The sequence below is a fragment of the Trachemys scripta genome, chromosome 8 (assembly GCF_013100865.1).
Source record: "Trachemys scripta elegans isolate TJP31775 chromosome 8, CAS_Tse_1.0, whole genome shotgun sequence".
NCBI lineage: Eukaryota > Metazoa > Chordata > Testudines > Emydidae > Trachemys > Trachemys scripta.
Window position 1 is genome coordinate 17681091 of NC_048305.1, and position 18989 is coordinate 17700079.

At 43.3% G+C, this 18989-nt stretch overlaps 1 protein-coding gene and 1 long non-coding RNA gene across 2 annotated transcripts; both read left to right on the top strand.

Moving 5' to 3' along the window:
• The first annotated feature begins 785 nt into the window (after positions 1-785).
• Positions 786-2460, top strand: POU4F3 (POU class 4 homeobox 3). Its single transcript, XM_034779717.1, has 2 exons — positions 786-905; positions 1211-2460. Exons 1-2 carry the CDS (start codon positions 786-788, stop codon positions 2096-2098), a joined length of 1008 nt encoding a protein of 335 aa, XP_034635608.1. The 3' UTR covers positions 2099-2460.
• A 2046-nt stretch (positions 2461-4506) lies between these two features.
• LOC117881360 lies at positions 4507-17991 on the top strand. Its single transcript, XR_004646775.1, has 4 exons — positions 4507-4570; positions 11178-11288; positions 16239-16346; positions 17916-17991. It is a non-coding gene; the product is annotated as an uncharacterized LOC117881360 (long non-coding RNA).
• Positions 17992-18989: the final 998 nt, after the last annotated feature.

The following is an 18989-nucleotide window of genomic DNA, read 5'->3' on the forward strand; positions in this document are numbered from 1 at the left end:
TTTCAATAGGATCAGCACCTGTCTCTCCCCCACCTCCCCGCCCCTCCTCATATGTATTGAGGCTTTTCTGCTCTGTTTGCACATAGACTTGAACAGATCGAACCGGGGGATTGTGCATTTTTTTGCAGGGTTCCCATCATAAACCCGTCGGCTGGCACCTGGCTGAAGCAGTGACATTCCTCCAACAGGCCGATCGATCTCACTTGTGTGTCGTGGGCTTCCGCAGCAGAACCTTAGATGACAAAGCGGTGCTCTGTGTATGACAAACGTGTTTCTCCCTGTGGTTAAGTGTACTGAGTACTCTGCCAGCGCCCTGTCTGGGACCCCGAATCCCAGAGAGTACATCCAGGGAAACTGAGAAAAAAGGGGGAGGGCTTGCACTGGGATTTTGCATTATTTCTTAGAACTTAAGTGTACTTTGATTTTAAAATATGAACAAACATTTTCTATGAAGATCAGGCGACCTGCCTTTAGAACCAACCCCAGCGCTCCGAAGAACCCTGCTGCTCCCCTTCAATCAACGGCCGGGTCAGGGCAGAGGCATCTTTGCTCCTAACTGCCTTTGACTCCTAGGGCTACTTTCCTTTCAGTCTTCCAGTGCAGCACGCCTGCGCACAGTGTGCTGGTCCCATTCCTGGCAGGCGGCTTGTAAGATGAGTGAAGAAGCAGGTGGGGGGAGAGAGAGGGAAGCTCTGTCATTGAAAATAGCTCACTTTGACAGAAGCAAGCCAGAGAGACAACCCTGAATCTATGTCAGGCGCTGCCTACCTGCAAGGTGTGCAAAGATGATGGCCATGAACACCAAGCAGCCTTTCACTATGCACCCTGCCCTGCAGGAGCCCAAGTACTCCAGCTTGCATTCCAGTTCAGAGGCGATGCGCAGAGTTTGCCTTCCAGCCCCGCAGGTATGTAGATTAAGCATAATTACAGCTTTAAGGCACATTTTTTGACAGGCACTTGCTTAATGTTTTTTTCATGTCGCCAGAACAATCGCATATCTCTGAACCTCTCTCTCTCCCTCTCCCCCCTTCTCTCTCTCTCACTCTTGTCTCTGATCCACATGTCTATTCAAGCAAAGCTGCTGCCTTCATATTAATTTTTATGACCTGAGCTTTGAGGAGGAATCTCTGTGCTTGGAAATGTTTTTTAATCCTGAGTTGACAGTATTCCCCACTGACTCCAATATGCGCATTCTTGCTTGCAGCTCCAGGGCAATATATTTGGAAGCTTTGATGAGAATCTGCTGGCCCGCGCTGAAGCTCTGGCGGCTGTGGATATTGTCTCCCACGGCAAGAGCCATCCGTTCAAGCCAGACGCGACCTACCATACCATGAGCAGTGTCCCATGCACGTCTACCTCCTCCACAGCGCCCATCTCGCATCCTTCGGCCCTGACCTCGCATCCCCACCACTCGGTGCACCCGGGGTTGGATGGAGACCTCTTGGACCACATCTCCCCAACGCTGACCGTGAGCGGCATGGGGGCCCCCGACCACACGGTGATGTCGGCTCAGATTCACCCCCACCACCTGGGCGCCATGGGGCACCTGCACCAAGCCATGAGCATGGGCCACCCGCACCCGGTCTCGGCTCACAACGGCATGTCCTGCATCAGCGACGTGGAGTCGGATCCCAGGGAGCTGGAGGCTTTCGCCGAGAGGTTCAAACAGAGGCGGATCAAGCTGGGGGTGACCCAGGCGGATGTAGGGGCGGCTCTGGCCAACCTCAAGATCCCCGGCGTGGGCTCGCTCAGCCAAAGCACCATCTGCCGGTTCGAGTCTCTCACCCTGTCCCACAACAACATGATCGCCCTGAAGCCCGTGCTCCAAGCCTGGCTGGAGGAGGCTGAAGCTGCCTACAGGGAGAAGAACACCAAGCCGGACCTGTTCAGTGGCAGCGAGAGGAAACGCAAGCGGACCTCCATCGCCGCCCCGGAGAAGCGCTCCTTGGAAGCCTATTTTGCCATCCAGCCCAGACCCTCCTCGGAGAAGATCGCAGCCATAGCGGAGAAACTGGACCTGAAAAAGAACGTGGTGCGGGTTTGGTTCTGCAACCAGAGACAGAAACAGAAACGCATGAAGTACTCCGCCGTGCATTGACTCGGGCAGGGGCTGGGGTGGGCAGCTGGCTCTTCTAAGCCTGGACTTTTATATATTTTATTCAAATAAAGAGCAGGGATCTCCGTGAGGACTCGCACTCAAACCGACCGACCAACAAAGCCATTAACTCCCCCATCACGCTGATTATTTCCCTCCTCCCCCTTTTCTTGTCCCCTCTTCTTGAAAACAAAACAAAACAAAAAAGTTTCTCCTGGTTGCTCTTCGGCTGAGATTCACGTCTGTTGTGTCTGTTGTGCACTAGAGTATAAGCCGCTTGTCACTTTTGGAAGAGTTGGAAGCTGAGAGGTACTGGGGAGGTGGGAGAATTATGTTGTTTCTAACACAATTGCAATAAAAAAGAATAAAAGGATAGTTTAAGGGGAAGGGGATGGAGAGGGGAAATGCCTCTGAGGCGAAACCAGAGGATAAATATTTATTAAGATTTGTGAATTATATTTAAAAATAAAAAGGCTATTTTCAGAATGTCATGATTATACCCGGAGGTCAAATTCTACTTAGCTTTTTGTGTGGGTCTATATCTCATCGCCTTCTAGGACCGGAACGCCTGGTAGAGGGACCATTCTTAACCTGAGATACGTGAACAATTGTTTTATACTCCAAAACTTTGGTAAAGAAAAGCAAAAAAACTTATTTTTACTCGGTGAAATACTTTGGCTGCTCTTCGTGTGAATTTTTCTTTCCCCCTAACACACACACAAAACTATCTCCAACTAGATACCAGGTGTATTGCCTAGATTTTTAAATTCACCTTTAAATCAAGTTCTCTTATTTAGTTGACTTTTTTTGACAAGAGATTAAATCGTGGAAAGAAGTAGTATTCTTGCACTGGTCTGAACACAGTTTTACGTCTCTCAGATCCATAGATTCCCACCACAGACTTGTACAGTGCACTCACTTGAGTTTGCAGCCACAGTACCGGGACTCTATCAACGTAGAGACTTGGCGGAATTAACAGTAGCGCTGTAACTTCATGGACTTGTCTGCAATCGCTTCAACTGTGTCTCCACTCGATGTTGTTGTTTTTTTCATTCTTTTTTGTTTTTTTAATCCAAGGAATTTTTTCCGTTTTAATTAAAGACTGTATCTGAGTTTTGTAATACACCAAGTTGGTAAGGGTTCTTGTAACATATTCTTGGTTCAATATTTGTAATGAGCTTTCTCCCTCCCACCCCCATATGTTTCATATTTTAGTTATCTCATAGTTTGTGTGCTTGTGTGTGGTCATTTATTCATTCATTCATTCATTGGGATAAATTCTGAAACGTTGTTTTCCCTTGGATTAATTTCTGAAATAAATGCTTTATTTTTCAACCCGAATGGAGAATTTTCTTTTCAGAGATGAAAGCAGGTCGGATGAAGCAGAACAGAATATTATAAAATGTGCAATAATAATAATAAACTTTAGACAGTGCTTTTCCCTTGGAGAATGGAAAGGGATTTTTAAATCGTAATGAATCAGCTTTACTACTCATCCTTCCCAGTTAACCTGTTATCTTTATCTTGTATTATTATGACTGTTTCTACAAGCTGTAAAGTTTCACCACTTTGTTGACTTTTCCATGTATTGATTTACCTCCGCATTTTTTTTCAAGGCGGTCATAATTTCTCTGTGCTAGAAAATGTATTATTTCCATCTATAAAATGTAAATTACCAGATTCCCATAGATTCCTACTGTGCGTGGATCTCGTTATGTTTATTCGCTAGTTCCTAGGCTGCGTGTAATTCAAGTAATTCAAATTGGGAATAAAACCAATTCCCCTTTGCAAAACAAATGCCCCAATGTTTAGTTAAGTTTTGGAAGGGACGGGATTAATTCTTCTCACCCGGACAGAGTTACAGAAAGAATTTCATTCTCTAAAATTTAATTTTAAAAAAATCGCTCAACCAACTCTCTGAAAGGTTCATTTCAAATGCTGTTTAAAAGAAAAAAGAGGGCTTTTTATTTATGAATCCCAGAAGCACCTTAACGATTAAAAATTAATGATCGAAGCCCAAGTATCTTCTGAATATTTCACGGTAGCATTTCAATGAGTGTCAAACATCAAACCTTAGATCAGGGAATCTCTTTCATTCACCTCCCACTCCCTACTTCACCTCACCTCACCCCACCCCACCCCACCTTTGGGAAAGCACCTTACAAATCCACCCTTTTAATTTTAGGGCTCTTAAGAAATTAGAATGCTAAACCTCCCAGAGTTTCCTAGTTCTATTTCTTCCTAATCAGCCCCAATGATTTTTTTCCCAATCAAATGTCCTTTAATAATAAATGTCCTTATGCCATTACATTATATTGTGGGTTTTGAAAATTTAAAATAAGGGTGATGCAATATTAATTGGCTATCGTGGTATAAAAAGGGCAGAAAGCAATTCAGGCTGTCTCCTTTCACTACTGTCCACTAGGATTTCAGCAGATACTCTATAAGGGCATGGCTGGGTTTGTTAAAGTCCGGGTAAGATATATTTTTAATATTTTTCTCAATCCTTAAAATCCTATTAACGTTACCTATTACATTTATTTGTGGGTTAGTTTGTTTTACAGCCAAGATATCAAGATCAACAAAAACAAAAAGCTGCAGTTGGTGGTGGTGGTTTTTTTTTTTTTTTAAGTTATTTTTGGAGTTTCAGATAGAGAACTTATTTTCTAAATGTGGGGTTAAAATATGCGCTGTAATAAATTAGCTAAAAGAGTTGTCCTGGAATCAATTTAGACGGTATTTCTATGCCAGATCAAATATTTTTGATCTAATAAATATCTGACAAATACACCAACCAGATGCTAGAAAAACGAAAACACCAATTCAATTTAAAAGGTGATTGGGGAATGCCCCAGCTTCTTATTTTCCTCTTTTCCTAGCTTGTATGATTTTTAACTCCCCCACCACCACCCCGATACAACTCTGAACTGAGAACGTTTCCTAAACCCTCATCGGAGAAATTAAGTTTAAAAGCTGTTTCTTTTCTTCTGGCTTTAGCAGCCAGGCGTTATGGATTTCAGAACTGGACAGATCATTGCGGCTGCTAAATGCTTTTGTTTGATGTAGGGAACTTTCTCCGAGTTTTTCCCCGGATCCCACTTTCAGAAGAGACGCCTTCTTAAAAACAAAACAAAACCCCTCTTTTAGCACCGCATCTTTTATTTATAAAATGTCTGTTGGGTTTTATTATTTTATCAGCTGTCTGGTTTGGAAAGTGCTGCCAATGGCTCCCTGCTCTTAGTCACAAACTGTCAGCGGCAAGATTTAATCCTTTTGGAGCAAACGTACTAACGTTGCCCTGAAGGACTTGGGGGCAGAGAAGGCTAGATCTTCTGAGGTCTCTCGGCAGAGGAATGGTAGCAAACCGTCCGCTTGTCTTTAACAGCAGAACGAGCAGAGTGTAGCTTTGCAGTGAGCTTGCTTTCGGTTGCAATCTCTCTCAACTCGGGCTAGCATATTTGGGCAAGAAAGTCACTTTGCTCTGTCCCCAGCAAAAGCAAAGAGTTCACAAGGAGATGCTGCTGGTTAAAAGTTAAAATATAGCACTGTGAAGAGCCCAGACCCGTTTGTTTGTCAGCAAACCTGTGGGCTTTTAGCACGAAGGACAGAAAAAAGATGTGGAGCCAGAGTGGTTACAGCCACTATGAAAGCGGTACACTCTGTCCTCTTAGAGCTGAGAGACTTGGAAAAGTTCATGCTATCTGGGTCTTTGTTTAGAAGATGATAGCACATGGAGCTTTCTCTTATCCAAAAGAAAATATTCTGTGGGGGAGTCTGAATAATCTCTTTGGGTAGGATATATGTGTGTGATCTCTGTGCGTTTGTGTTTTCTTTCGGTGGTTTATTTACAGACAGCTGAAGTTTGGGTGGCTAGATTTTGTTGGTTCTCAGACCTGGTAAATGTGTCGCTCATGTCTCTCCCTTTGGAGCGAAATCCAGTGTCAGGCTTGGCCGGGGATAGCTGGACGCTAGCGAGCTTTAGGGAGAGCCCAGCGCTGGGTACTGCGAGGGGCAGGGCCTTTGCCCCACTCTCAGGCCACGTCGCCCGCGCTCCCCAAACCAGGCGCCCCCCTGCTCATTAACAACAACTCCGGATTCGGTTAAACTTTCGTTCCCCGAGCTGGGCCCTGGAGCCGGCCGGCGCTCGTGCGGCCCAACGACCTCGCTGCAAAGGAAGGCGAGAAAATGCGCTAGTCCGGCCCGAGCCGCGGCCAGGCCACGGGGCTGGCGCTTCAGCTTCTCCTCCCCGCTCGGAAGCCCGCTAAGGGCACAGGAAGCCCAGAAGGGGGCTGCCCCGTCCGCTGAGACAAACGGAGGAGAGGCTGGTAGCCCGCCACTGGCCCGTGCTGGAGCTAGAGGCAACCCCCGCGTTTTTAGCTGCTTTGCAAATATTTCCGCTTGACGCCTAACCAGCCGCGGAGAAGGCGCCCGGGGGCTGCGCGGGAGGTTTGCAGAGCTGGGGGGCCGGGGCAGGGGGTGGCGAGATCTTTCACCCCCACTTCCCGCCAAAGGAACGAATGTCGATGTGGGGGGGGGGGGTGCTTATAATCGTGTGGGCCCAATGCCTAAGCCTGCCCCATCGCCCGCAGGGCGCTCGCGCTGCCCCCACGCGCCGGGCAGACTGGAGAGCGGGAACAGGCCTTCCGGACCTTGGCCCGGGCATAACGTTACCCCCGCGCGCACCCGCCTGAGGCGAATAGAAAATGTCTGAGGAGGGCTTTAAGCCGGGCCGGGAAGAAGCGGGTCCGTGCAAACAATAGTTCGGGCCGCGCCTGCTCCCCCTGAAATCAACCCGAAACTCGCGTGGACGTGGACTTCGGTGGGAGCCTAGTAAAGCCCCTTGTTCCCTCGGGGGAAGACGAGGAAGCAGCTGACCTGGGTTCCCAGGCTCCGGAGCTGTTCATAAAGGGGGCCTGTAGGCCACGGTCCCCTCCTGTTTCACACCCAGTCCCGCGCATATTCCTCGTTCATTTCCCGCCGCCTGGGGGAGAGCCGCACCCTGTCCTCAACCCCCCTGGATACGATTCGTGGCGAACTGGCCTCGGGAAGGGGTCTGGTTACAGGCCTGAGCGACTGGCCCCCACATCCTCACCCTCACTCTAAAACAACGGCGCTGCTTGGTGTAGCTTGACTGTCACCTCCTTAGCAGAGCTACTCAGTGTCCACCCCTCATAAATCACGGCTTACTTTTCTATGCACTCAATTGCTACCAAACCCAAACTAATTGCATAAATTCCTCCAGGCCATTTTGCGCTGTAGTGGTGCTTGGGAGTTGATCAATTAGTCATTAGGCTCCTCCATTAGCTGAGCTTTAAGCTCGCTAATATAAATGTCTTGTGCCGATTTCCTTGTAATTGAATGAATAAAAAAATACAGTTCTTAGCACGAAGGACAGAAAAATGATGTGAAGCCAGGTTGTTACAGCCAATATGAAAGCGGTACACTCTGTCCTCTTAGAACTGAGAGACTTGGAAAAGTTCATGCTATCCGGGTCTTTGTTTAGAAGATGATAGCACATGTAGCTTTCTCTTTTCCAAAAGAAAATATCAGTGTATGTATGAGCATCAGACTCTGAAGCTGCTAGGTTAGTCAGACCTACCTTATCAATTAGTCAATGTATTTGATCCCAACAGAAATGTATCATCTGAAAGCTACCAATGCAGGTGTCAAGTATCAGAGGAGTAGCCGTGTTAGTCAGAATCTGTAAAAAGCAACAGAGGGTCCTGTGGCACCTTTAAAACTAACAGAAGTATTGGGAGCATTTCTTAGCCTCACTGAAGTCAATGGCAAAACTCAGTTGGTCCAGGATTTTTCCCCTGATGCTAGATTCTGACATCCCTGGTTCTTAAGTTCCTTTTGAAATCCATCCTAAATCCCCCTTTAATTCTAAACAGGGCATAGAACATTTTCAACATCACTTTTTGTCAAAATATGCTGATTCATTGAAGTTGAAACATTGTGTGGACACTTGACAAAGTTTTTGATGGGAAGGTTTGTGATGTCCAGGATGAACTCTCTGGTCACAGAAAGAGAGAGAGAGAAAGAGACTTGAATAAAAAACTCGATATTTTCCATCAGAAAAATCGATGTTTCTGCCACAATTCCATTTAATGAAAATGGTCAAAAGGTTTGGTCTTCATTCCAGTGAGGAACAAAGACAAATTCTGAAATGTCAAAAGTTGTCCAAAAATGGAATAATTGTTCTCCAGGCAGCTCTAGTGTGTGCCTTGCTAAAGCCCAGTTACCAGATGAAGAATATTTTGTGATTACATGAGCCCATTCACTCAAGGAAAGGAATTTTTTACATGGGAGAATAAAATAGTTTTATTTTCATCCTCATTATCGTAAAGGGTGGAAAAATAGGCTGGGTTTGCATACTTGTTTTTTTTCCTGGACTGTACATTTTTGTGGCAATTTTGTATTAGTCCCTTAGAGCTCCGATTACAAATAGACTACAATATATGGGCCTTATGGTGATCTCACTCAAGCCAGTGGCAAAATGCCCTTTGATGTCAGTGGGAGTAGGATCAGGGCCTGTGTTTGTTGCTTAGGAAAGAGGGAGAAAAGGTGAATAATTTTCTCTTGATGTAAATAAAATGTAGCGCCACAAGAATATAAAACTGCCACAAAACAATACCATATGGGTGGCTTTTGCATTGATGGATGCCAGAGACTGATAGCACTAGTTAGAGTCAGGTGTATTGGGCTTGATTCTGATCACACACACACACACACACACACACACACCCATCAAGTAACTCCACTGAAACCAGTAGTGTTACAGATGTGTAAACCAGCTGTAGCTGAAAGGAAACTCAGGCCAATGTACAGAGGTTCTGTGTATAGTTCTTCCACATTGCTCCATTAATGCACTTTGAGTGTGACCCACAGCACTTTTTCTATTGCACTATTGGGGTCATTTTCAGACCTGGTATAAGCAAATACAGCTCTTTTAAAGTTAAATCTGTATCTGCTTATGCCAGGTCTAAATTTGGCCATTGGGCTTCTGAGAATAGACAGCTAGTCATCATTATTTTATGATTAATTGTGTTGAATTGTGCCAGGTCATATGATGGTTTTGTGATGTGGATGTATTGGGCCAAATTCCTCCCTGGTATAACTCCGCTGCTTTCATTGCAATGCATCACATGTGAATCATGGTATCCATTATCTCTGATTGCAAATTATTTAAGGTCCTGTTTGTTCAAAAACATTTAAATACTTAACTATATAATAATAATGATCCAGGCTTGGCATGCCAACAAAATTGGAGTCAAATCAGTAGAGCAATGTGATTTTTTTTTTCACCTGTAGTGAGAAATTGCTTACTGGTTTGCTGGTGCTGGATTTAAAGATCTGTTTTATGATATTGGGAATATAATTCCAATGGCACGACAGGGATGAATATATCATTTCATGGGATTCTTTTATTTTTTGGACTCTCTAGTGCTGGAGAAGGGATCCAGGCTGACAGTCCTGGGAACTGCAGTCCTATTTTTGCAGAACAAATATAAGACGGGTAGAAACTTCCCGATCATTGTCTCCCTCAATCTGAACCTTGATGGGCTACCTCTAAGGGTGAAGACAGTTCAGGGCCTCTTTTTTAAGGAGTGACAGTTGTGTCTGTGGTGCATGTGTGTGATATGAACACTAATGCTAGGAACTAGACTGAACCCTCAAATTTATTTCACATAGAACGCCAGACAATTATCTGATGATTATTCCTTTCAGCCACTAATGATTTAGGTTGGATTCAAGCTAGCAAACTAAAGGTGAATGGGTTACTACCAAGCCTATAAACCATCCTATTCCCTAATAAATCATTAGTTATAAAGGTGTGGTCCTACTTTCATTGAAGTGTAATGGCAGGATCAGGCCTAGCTGTGTAATCTAAACAGGATTTATGTAGGATGTAGGACTTGTGCCCCTTTTTTATTTTACATTTTTTCTTAAAAATGAGGCACATTAGAAACCCTTTGCTTTTTTATCATCAAATCTGTCTATGGGAGTGTGCAGAGCAGGATTGCTTGGTACACCAAATGCAGAGAGTTGACTAATTTTTTAAAATTTCATCCCTGCTATATTGTGCCCTCCCTGTGCACCCACTCCAGTCCCAGACATGTCAGCACAAGATATTAAAAAGGGGAATCTAGCTAAAACTTCAGTTTTACTCTATCTGTGAATTTGCTTAACATTCTCCATGAACAGGCTCACCTGTGAGATAAAAGTCTCAGTGGAGGACAATCACTTCTCCAGATGGTGAGATGATGGTCTGTCTCAAAACCTTACAGTATTCACTTTAATTGTTCTTTAAACATGGTTGAATGGCTGAGCAGCTGGGCTGCTGTTTGTTCTCTGTACCAAAGATGTGAAATATACAAGACGCATCTGTTTGAGACATTGCAAAGCTCCAAATTCCTTCATTAAATCCAGAGAAGAAGTAAGTTTTATACTGAACTGCTCTTCTAACTGTTGCTGCTGATTATTTGATATCGTTTGTGAATTGATTTAGGGCATATTTAAAGTGAGGGACTAATAGCATTGGCTAGCATAGGCACAATGCTGGCAGGTGTCATGGGAAAATTTCCTTCAGTGCTCTGACTAATATGTTGCAACACCCCATTCTTATTCCACTTCTGGAATGGGAAACATATTTTTGTAGTCCGCCTCAATCCTGAACTGTCACTCTCCTAATATTCCAGGTACACCTGGGGCAATGAACTTCAGTCTTTCTCACCATCAACACAAGCTAGTTCAGTTCTGAGCTTCCTGTGAATTGTGTATAATACTGTATCCTTGTAACCTGAAATGTGTTTAAGGGAAGTTTGGCATGAGACCCACCTAACTTCTTTTCATCTGTGTGACTGAATCAGGTTTTAATCCAGAGGTGAAATGTTGTTCCCATTGAAGTCAATGGCAAAACTCCCAATAGTTTCAATGGGGCCAAGATTTCACCCCAGGTCTCTAGAGCCAAAAGGCCAGACCCAGATCTGCTCTCAGTAGTTTGAACTATCAATGAGCTGTCATTATCTGTGCTATTTCATATTTTTTTTTTCCTATTTAAATTTGTGTTTTCCTACAGAGAAAGAACTTTCAAGAACCAGCAAAGAAAATATGTCAAAACTCCAAATTCTAAAGAGCTAGCCCATCTGGGCAGAGCAACAAGATTACAATCAAGAATGATGCAGAGAAGGTAATTGGCAAACTACAACTAAAGTGAATAAAATGTTACCCTCTGATGCTGCAAAGTCTTAGGCACACAGAGCAAGTGAATAGTCCCATGGATCGCAGTGCAAAAGGTTATTTATGTGCAGAAGTCCTTGCAGGATCAGGGCCTTAGGTTTGTTCATTAATGTTTCACAGGGCTGAACTGAGCCTGTGAGTCAAACTACTCTTGTCCCTTGTGGCTTCCATGTTTCTGGGTTAAGAGGTTGTTGTTCCTAGGTGTTTGTTTTTTAAATAAATGTAACCTCCTATAGTCCTTCTTTAAGATCAAGTATTACATTAAATAGACTTGGACTTGCAGTAGGAGATGATTATATTTCTTTAAACCTTGGAGACCAAATGAGAATTATATAGAGATGATGTGACACTGAATTTTTTACACCCTGTAGCCATGTAATTAAAGGCAAGACCAAACTGGGACTCCACGATGCAACTGTCAAAAGCCCCTTATGAACAGGAGCCAAGGGCAACTTTCAAACTTGAGAACCTCTGCAACGAGTCAGATCTGCTACACTTTAGTATTGGTAATGTGATGTTGTTACACCATGGCAGTGAAATTATATTATCTTCTGCATCGTGAGGAGATAACGCTTGTATGACAATGTACTCCACCACGAGTTACTACACCAATATAGCAAAAAGGCATTCACACTTTCCTAGAGCCTGATCTTTTTAATTTAAGTCTAGTCTACACTGGACTTTTTAATTTAAATCTAGTCTACACTGGGCTTCTAGCACCCTCCTCCTTTCCCCTGTCCCCACTGTGGCTCTCTGGGCCAAATTCACCTCTGGTGTAATTCCACTGAAATTCCAGCGTGGGAGAGTCCATGGCAAAGCTTCCGTTGACTTCAGTGGAGCCAGGAATTTCACCCAGTGTTTTTAACAGGGTACTATGTTGTATGAGATCTACACTGTGACTAGCATATAGGGTTTCTCTTACTCTCAACAGTAGCTGGGTGGATTTTTATGGCAGGAAGAGAGTCTTTAGTTGGTGATGTCTTCCAGGACACTGTCTCAGACGTGATCTGAGTTCAGGCTGTGGCAGCAAATGCAGACATCTGATATTCTTTGCCTATGCTGAGGAAGCCCACTTTGACATCACTTGGAGCTAGGCATTTATAAGGAATGTGGAAGTGACCCTCTAGTTCCTTGCAAGACAGTATTGGTATTACAACACCCAGAAGCGTGTTGGGCTTTTTATGGAGCAAATAAAATATCCCGAGGGACCTTACCCAGCTTAGTACTTAGGGTACTGAGACCTAGCAGTTAAAAATGCTCTAGAAGCACAAATTATTATTATGAGACAAGACAACAAGGTGAGAGTAACTAACAAGTGACTTTTCTCAAGGAAGTAAAATTCAGTGGAAGTAAAATTCAGTGGGAGCAAAACTTCCTGAAATGAAATTGCCAACAATAATCATTAATAGGGTATTCATCAAAATCTTCCAAAAATGCACAAAAATACAATACAGTATTTTGGGAAAGTTTCCCACAAGGTACAAGCTGCTCCTTAGGGGATAGATCCTTTAAGGTTATGAATAGCTCAGATGAGATGTAATGTGTCCTTAAGTCCCATCAGTCTCAATTAATCCTGAGGAGCTCAGTACTTTGTAATATTGGGCTCCAATACGTTTGGTCTTTCATATGCTGGAGGGGTTGGGCTGGGTCAAGTATTACCCATGTTCAGTAGTACTGTGGAATCATCCTGCAAGAATTGATTCATTTAAAAGAAAACCCCACCCCTATTTCTGGCTGTGATCATTATGGGAAAAGGAGTTCCCATTTAATGATTGCGGTGGGCGAGGGAGTGGGGAAGGAGCTATCCAACCTGGGCTGGGAGGGGGAAAGCTCAATAAAGTGCATGCATATAAGGCACTGAAAGAGATTCGGCAAGACAGGCCCCTTTACATGGTTTCTGAACCACTAACAATTGATTTTTTTTCCCATTCTGTGCTTGTTCCCTAATATCCTGCTCTCCGTCTCCCGGGGACTGCACACAGGAGATGAAAGCAAAGAAAACCAAACAAGCCATCGGCGGCGCTCACTCAATTGATTTTTACACAAAATTTGCCTTCATGCACGAAGGATGGAAAAATGATCTCATTAATAATGAATAACAAAAACAAATGCAGGGAGGAAATCAATAGAAGTACATTTGATATCATAGGGAGATGAGAAGGGGGTGAAAAAAAACTCTACAAGACCAAACCTAGCAACACAGAGATGCATAATGCAGGGGCTGTGTGCTTGGGAGGATGGCTGCCTCTCTGTGTTACACCTGTCAGGGATATACCCGAGGGAAGCTGGTGTACAGCAGAAAGTGCTGAACACCTCCCCAGCCCGCGTGACATTTATACTTTATGCCAGGCAGTTCTGCAGACCCAATGAGAGATGGAGTAATGATCTGAAAAGCAAAAATAGCCTGAATCTGCTTCTGAAACACTAACTCTTCTGACGGTTGAAAACATCCAGTTAACTTTCTTTTGTTTTCATTTTCCCTGGGTGCCTCTGTGCTTCCTGGTTTCATCCCTGACTGAAAGTGAACACATACAAGAAAGGATAAGACTTGTATGCACGCACAAAGCGTACCCCTTTAACCATACCAGTACAGTTAAAGGGGTACAACCCCCTTAGGATGGATGTAGTTAAACCAATATAAATATACTTATGCTGGTATAACTTATTCCTGTATGGGAAGAGGAATAAGCTATACTGGAATAAGGCACCTCTGTATTGGTATAACTGCATCCTCACTAGGGGTTGTGTATTTCAGTAAAAAAAATCACACCCCTAATCATAATAGCTACATTGGTATAAAAACTGTATATAGACCAGTGCATATTCTATTTCTGGCCCAGCTGAAAATATCATGATTGGGCTGATTTTCATGAAGTTTCTAGCCTGATTTCCAGGTTTGGATGAACAGTGACATTAGTGAGGCCAGAATTTGGCCCAGGAGAAGCTCTAGAGTGTTACCAAGCTTAGCTGAGCTCATTTGATGCTGTCAGGGAGGACATTTTGGAATCTGTAGATTCAGCAACCGTCTGAGGGAACTGACCAGCCCTGGGATGTGGTGGTGACTATGTATGTTGACAGGCTTGGCAAAACCCATCGGACAAAACTAATTCTAATTAATTAAAGGTTTCAATTAATAAATGAATGCATATATTAAAGCTGAGTCGAGTTTCTTTTCCCATGGAAAATTTCTATTTTTAATTAAAACAAAATCTGGAAATTTTAAATGGGTTTTGCCCCAAAATCTTTAGTTGTCAGTAGATTTTGATGGGAAAAAAAAGTTCAGTTTTCTGATGAAAAATATATTTTTTTTCATTTGTAGGAAATTAGATATTTTCCTTGAAAATTTTTGTTTAGTTGAAAATCTAATTTTCGGTCAATGAAAATTTTCTGTTGAAACTTTTGTGTCAGCCCTAGAATACATTATTTTTGGCCTGTAAATGTGAAAGCAAGAATCATTATCCCTATATAAAGGACAGAAAAACTGAGGTGCAAATAGGTATATGGTTTCCCAAGGTCACACAGCCAGTTAATGACAGAGCTGGGATTAGTAGATCACAGGTACCAATTTAGTGGTGCCAACTACTAATCCAATATTCAATCAACTAGACTTACTATTGGTCTCAGTGAGTGGGATCATAATACACACAGCAGTTGGCCCAAACAGCTCAGCTTCAGATTAAAATAATGGTTTTAAGCCCAAGCATAGAAATAAAACGGTTCTGGTGTTGGGCTTAAAATACAATGGCACTGAGTTCCTAGGGTTAACAGGAAATTATCAGTCTTGTCCTTAGCCTTATGCCAACCTGAGTATGGGTTAGGAGTAGTAAATTAATGCCTATAGCAAAGGTTTGGGACCATTAATGGTTCTAGTTCTAATCAGTGCTGTGATGTTTACTCAGTGTGTATCCTTAGAGGAATCGCTGGGTATAAATTGAAAATTAGATGATGAATCTGAGCTGACTTTTCTGGGGAAAGTAATAAAACTCCCATCCCAACCCCTTCATACTGAAACTGTTTTCATTGGACTGATCTGGCTGAATAAGGGGATCTGAGTCTGGCGGTATGGTGCTGTGGTGACCTGAATGTAGAATGAGGGGGATGGCATCACCTGAAATTTAGAATAGTCCCATAGCACCACTCATCTCCATGCTTTTTTGCATACTGCATAGCTCCATTGTTTCATCTTGTTTTGAAAATATTCTCTTTTCCCTTTCCTCCAGCCTTTGCTCTCACCTGCAAAAATGTACATTTCAAACTAGTGTAACTGAAACACTCAATGGGCCAAATTTTCAAACCAGGGTCCCAAAATACCAGGCAGAGCACATCCATTGCCCTTGCAAATCCTGCATGTAATGTAGTAAACCACCACATATTCATACAGATGGGGGATGTAACTTGGCCTTACTCAGCCTGAATTACAAGTCAGCATTTTGTGAGTGCACTGGAGGTACAGGTGTAGAAAGTCCAGATCCAGTGAAGTTCAAGTGCACAGCAGGAGGAGGCAAGATTTTGGGAGCCCAAACAAGGGACCAGGTCTTAGATCTGCATGCGCTCCCGCACATGACTGTGCAACATAAGAGTATGCAAAGGGTGGGGGAGGGGCAGAGCCTGTGAATCCCGCAGCTACTTCCTCAGCTGCTATAGTGATGAGGGCCATACAAGATACTTTTCCCATGGAGCAGGAGCACAAAGACTGGAAGCTACTCCAGCCTGGGGTGAGATTAGCAATTTAGCCTGGATCCATTGCTGCTCCACAGCCCCTCGGAAGAGGATTTCTGCCTCCCTGTGCCGAAGGAAGTCACCAGTGCCCAGGACAGCTACTCAGGCAGGACTTGGGCAGAGAATTTACCCCTCAATGGACATCTCTCAAATAATAACAACTATCATCCCTCTTTTCTAGGGCAACCATCATGGTGCGATGATCTGCTAAGCCTGAAAATGAAGATTTATGCTGGAAAGCCTGGCGGACCCTAAAATGCAGCATTGCAAGTCGTGGGAATGTAATAATGTAAGCTCATTCCTAATAAAACCAACTTAACAGTTAGCTACACAAGGGAAAATGGGACTTTCTTTTCATGCCACCTGTTGTTTCAACTTAATCAGTCTGGGGATACTGAGTACATTTTGCCATAGGCTTCATTTGGGCATTCAGAGCAAACAGCACAGAGATACAATGAGAGCTGTACAGAAATGCACTGAGTCAAACAGGAAATATTCTACCACACTGGTATAAAGTGAAAGGAATTTATTTCAGTCACGCACCTTCACTAGCCATTTCCAGCTAACTACATTGGAAAGCAAGGAAGTGGATTTCTCCTTTCACGGCAGTAGCTGGGGCCTATGGGTTACTTCACCTGGACAGTGTTAGATACAAATTTGTTCCTTCAGCAAAGCAAAGATTTGGGTTTTGTTCTGTGAAGCAAATTTAGAACTATATATTGTGTGAGAGCGCTTATAAAATTATATTCTATTTTATAGGGGGCGGAAGCAATATGCCAAAGGAGATGAAAAGATTTGACTATTTTTTAAATGAATGAAGCATTTTAAAGCAGCAATAATGCTACATAATCTAGACTGACCATTAAAAAATGTTATTGGGCTAAAATTTTCCAACCTGGGTGACTAAAATTAATCCTTCTAAGTCTATAGTTACACTTTAAAATAAAAGTGGCCTGATTTTCAAAGGTGCTGAGTACCAGTCGTTCCCCATTAACTTGAACTGGATGTGCAGGTGCTCAGCAGAGCTCATAATCAGACCACTTATATTTAGTGCATATGGATTTAGGAGGCTAGCTTTAAGGCCCAAGTTGGACAATGTTAGCTTCAGTGCATTGTCAAAGTTTACAACAAACAAATACTTTGAATTCTCTCTCATCTGAATAAAGTACTTACCTCCTTTCCCTGCCAGGTGTTGTGAGGGTTAATTAATTAAAATTTGTAGAGTGTTTCCAGGAGGCAAAAGTAAGAATAACAATAATGCCAATAATTAACAAACCATAGCGCTTATAGAGTTCTTTGCAGATTCAAAATATTGGACCAGCATTAATAAATGTGTCCCTACAACACCACTGGGAAGTAGGAAAATGCTAAAGCCCCTTCATACAGATGGGGAAACTGACACACAGGGTTGATGTGACTGGTCCAAGGCTGCACAGTGGTAGAACCAGGATTAGAACTCCAGACTTCTAAGGGCTTGAACTCCAGCTCTGGGACCCCTTCTTTAGACCATCTATGCTGCCTTAAATTCGTGCCTTCTAAGGGCTTGTCTATGCAGGAAGATAGCCTGGAATAGCTATTACACACTAGCACCCCTTGTGGACACTCTCATTCTGCACTAAGAGTGGGCTAACCTAAGCCACATAAAGTGTGGATTAAAAGTGTCCACGTGGAGAGTTATTGTGGAATAGCTATTGCACTCTTTCACAGCCTGGCTTATTTCACAATAGCTTCTCTATGTAGACATGCTCTAAATGATAAATATTACTATTATTTTATTATCTTGAGGTGCCCATTGGAAAACTGAGAACTGATCCAATAGCTCGTGGATCCATGTTCGGAAACAGTTGTTGTGTTCCAGGTGATAAAGAAGCAAATGGCCATGAAGCCTTCCAGTCTAAGCACCTGAGAGAAATCCAGAGCCAAGCATTTCCTCCAGGAAGTAAGCTAAAGGTCTTCATCTCTCTCACTGCCTGATTTGTAACCCAAACTCAGTGGTTGAGCATGATCCTTAATGCGGGTTATTATTTATAAATTATTGAGGAGCGCAATATCTCTCCATTTACTGACTATCATAACAAAGAGTTGGGAGATAAACCAAGTCATCATCTACCAAAAGAACACAGCATTTGGACAGTGCAAAGGCGCTAAATAATTCAGTATCTATTTAAAAGTATAGTGTTTTGTAATTTCAACAGAACCCGCCTTGGTCTGGCTTCACATAACTCAGAATGTGCTTGCTTGCAGGTGCTCTCTGTTCTGGAGAGAAAGGAGCAGGGAGTGGGTGGGAAGGCCAACCACACTGTCAGCATTTACTAGGATTTTAAACTTGCATGAGTTCGGTGAACTAAATGTACAAGGAGCAGTAAGGCTGGTGGGTTTCCAGAAAGCCCTTTAATTTTTCTTCTTTATGTCTACAGCATGAGAGTTTTGTAAGTTTACATGTGTCCCCGTTTACACATGTGTATAACACACCTTTGGGCATTAAAGTTAATGAAAGGGTTGCCTGAGTAAGGAATACCGTACTGGACAGCAAGATTTGGGGGCCAGATCCTCAGCCTTTTTGTGTCATTCTGGCAGGGATCTGAGAATCTCAGGTTGTGGGTGGGGAGAGCATAGAAACAGCTCATCAGTGTACTGTGTGTGTTCTGGGTGCACCCACAGAGGCTGCTGTTAGCTGGCTTAAGTTAGAATAGTTCAAATGCTCTGGTAGCCCCTAAGTTCTGGGAACAGAAAAGGTGTTGTGCAGCCACATTGGATCCTTTGCCAAGCACGGTGTGCCAGATTTAAGAATTGAGCCCTGTATGCTTAGACAAGGAGGGAAAATAAAGGATTTAGAGCCATTTCAGTGTGAGGTTTAAATTGATATTGTATATGATATTACAGTGCTCAAGACATATATCCATTTGATTTCACTGGTGATACTGGAGTCAGA

Coding starts and splice junctions, on each gene's coding strand:
- POU4F3 (XM_034779717.1), top strand. CDS start 786: ATGATGGCCATGAACACCAAGCAGCCTTTCACTATGCACCCTGCCCTG. Junction 906..1,210: donor TTTGCCTTCCAGCCCCGCAG/GTATGTAGATTA, acceptor TTGCAGCTCCAG/GGCAATATATTTGGAAGCTT.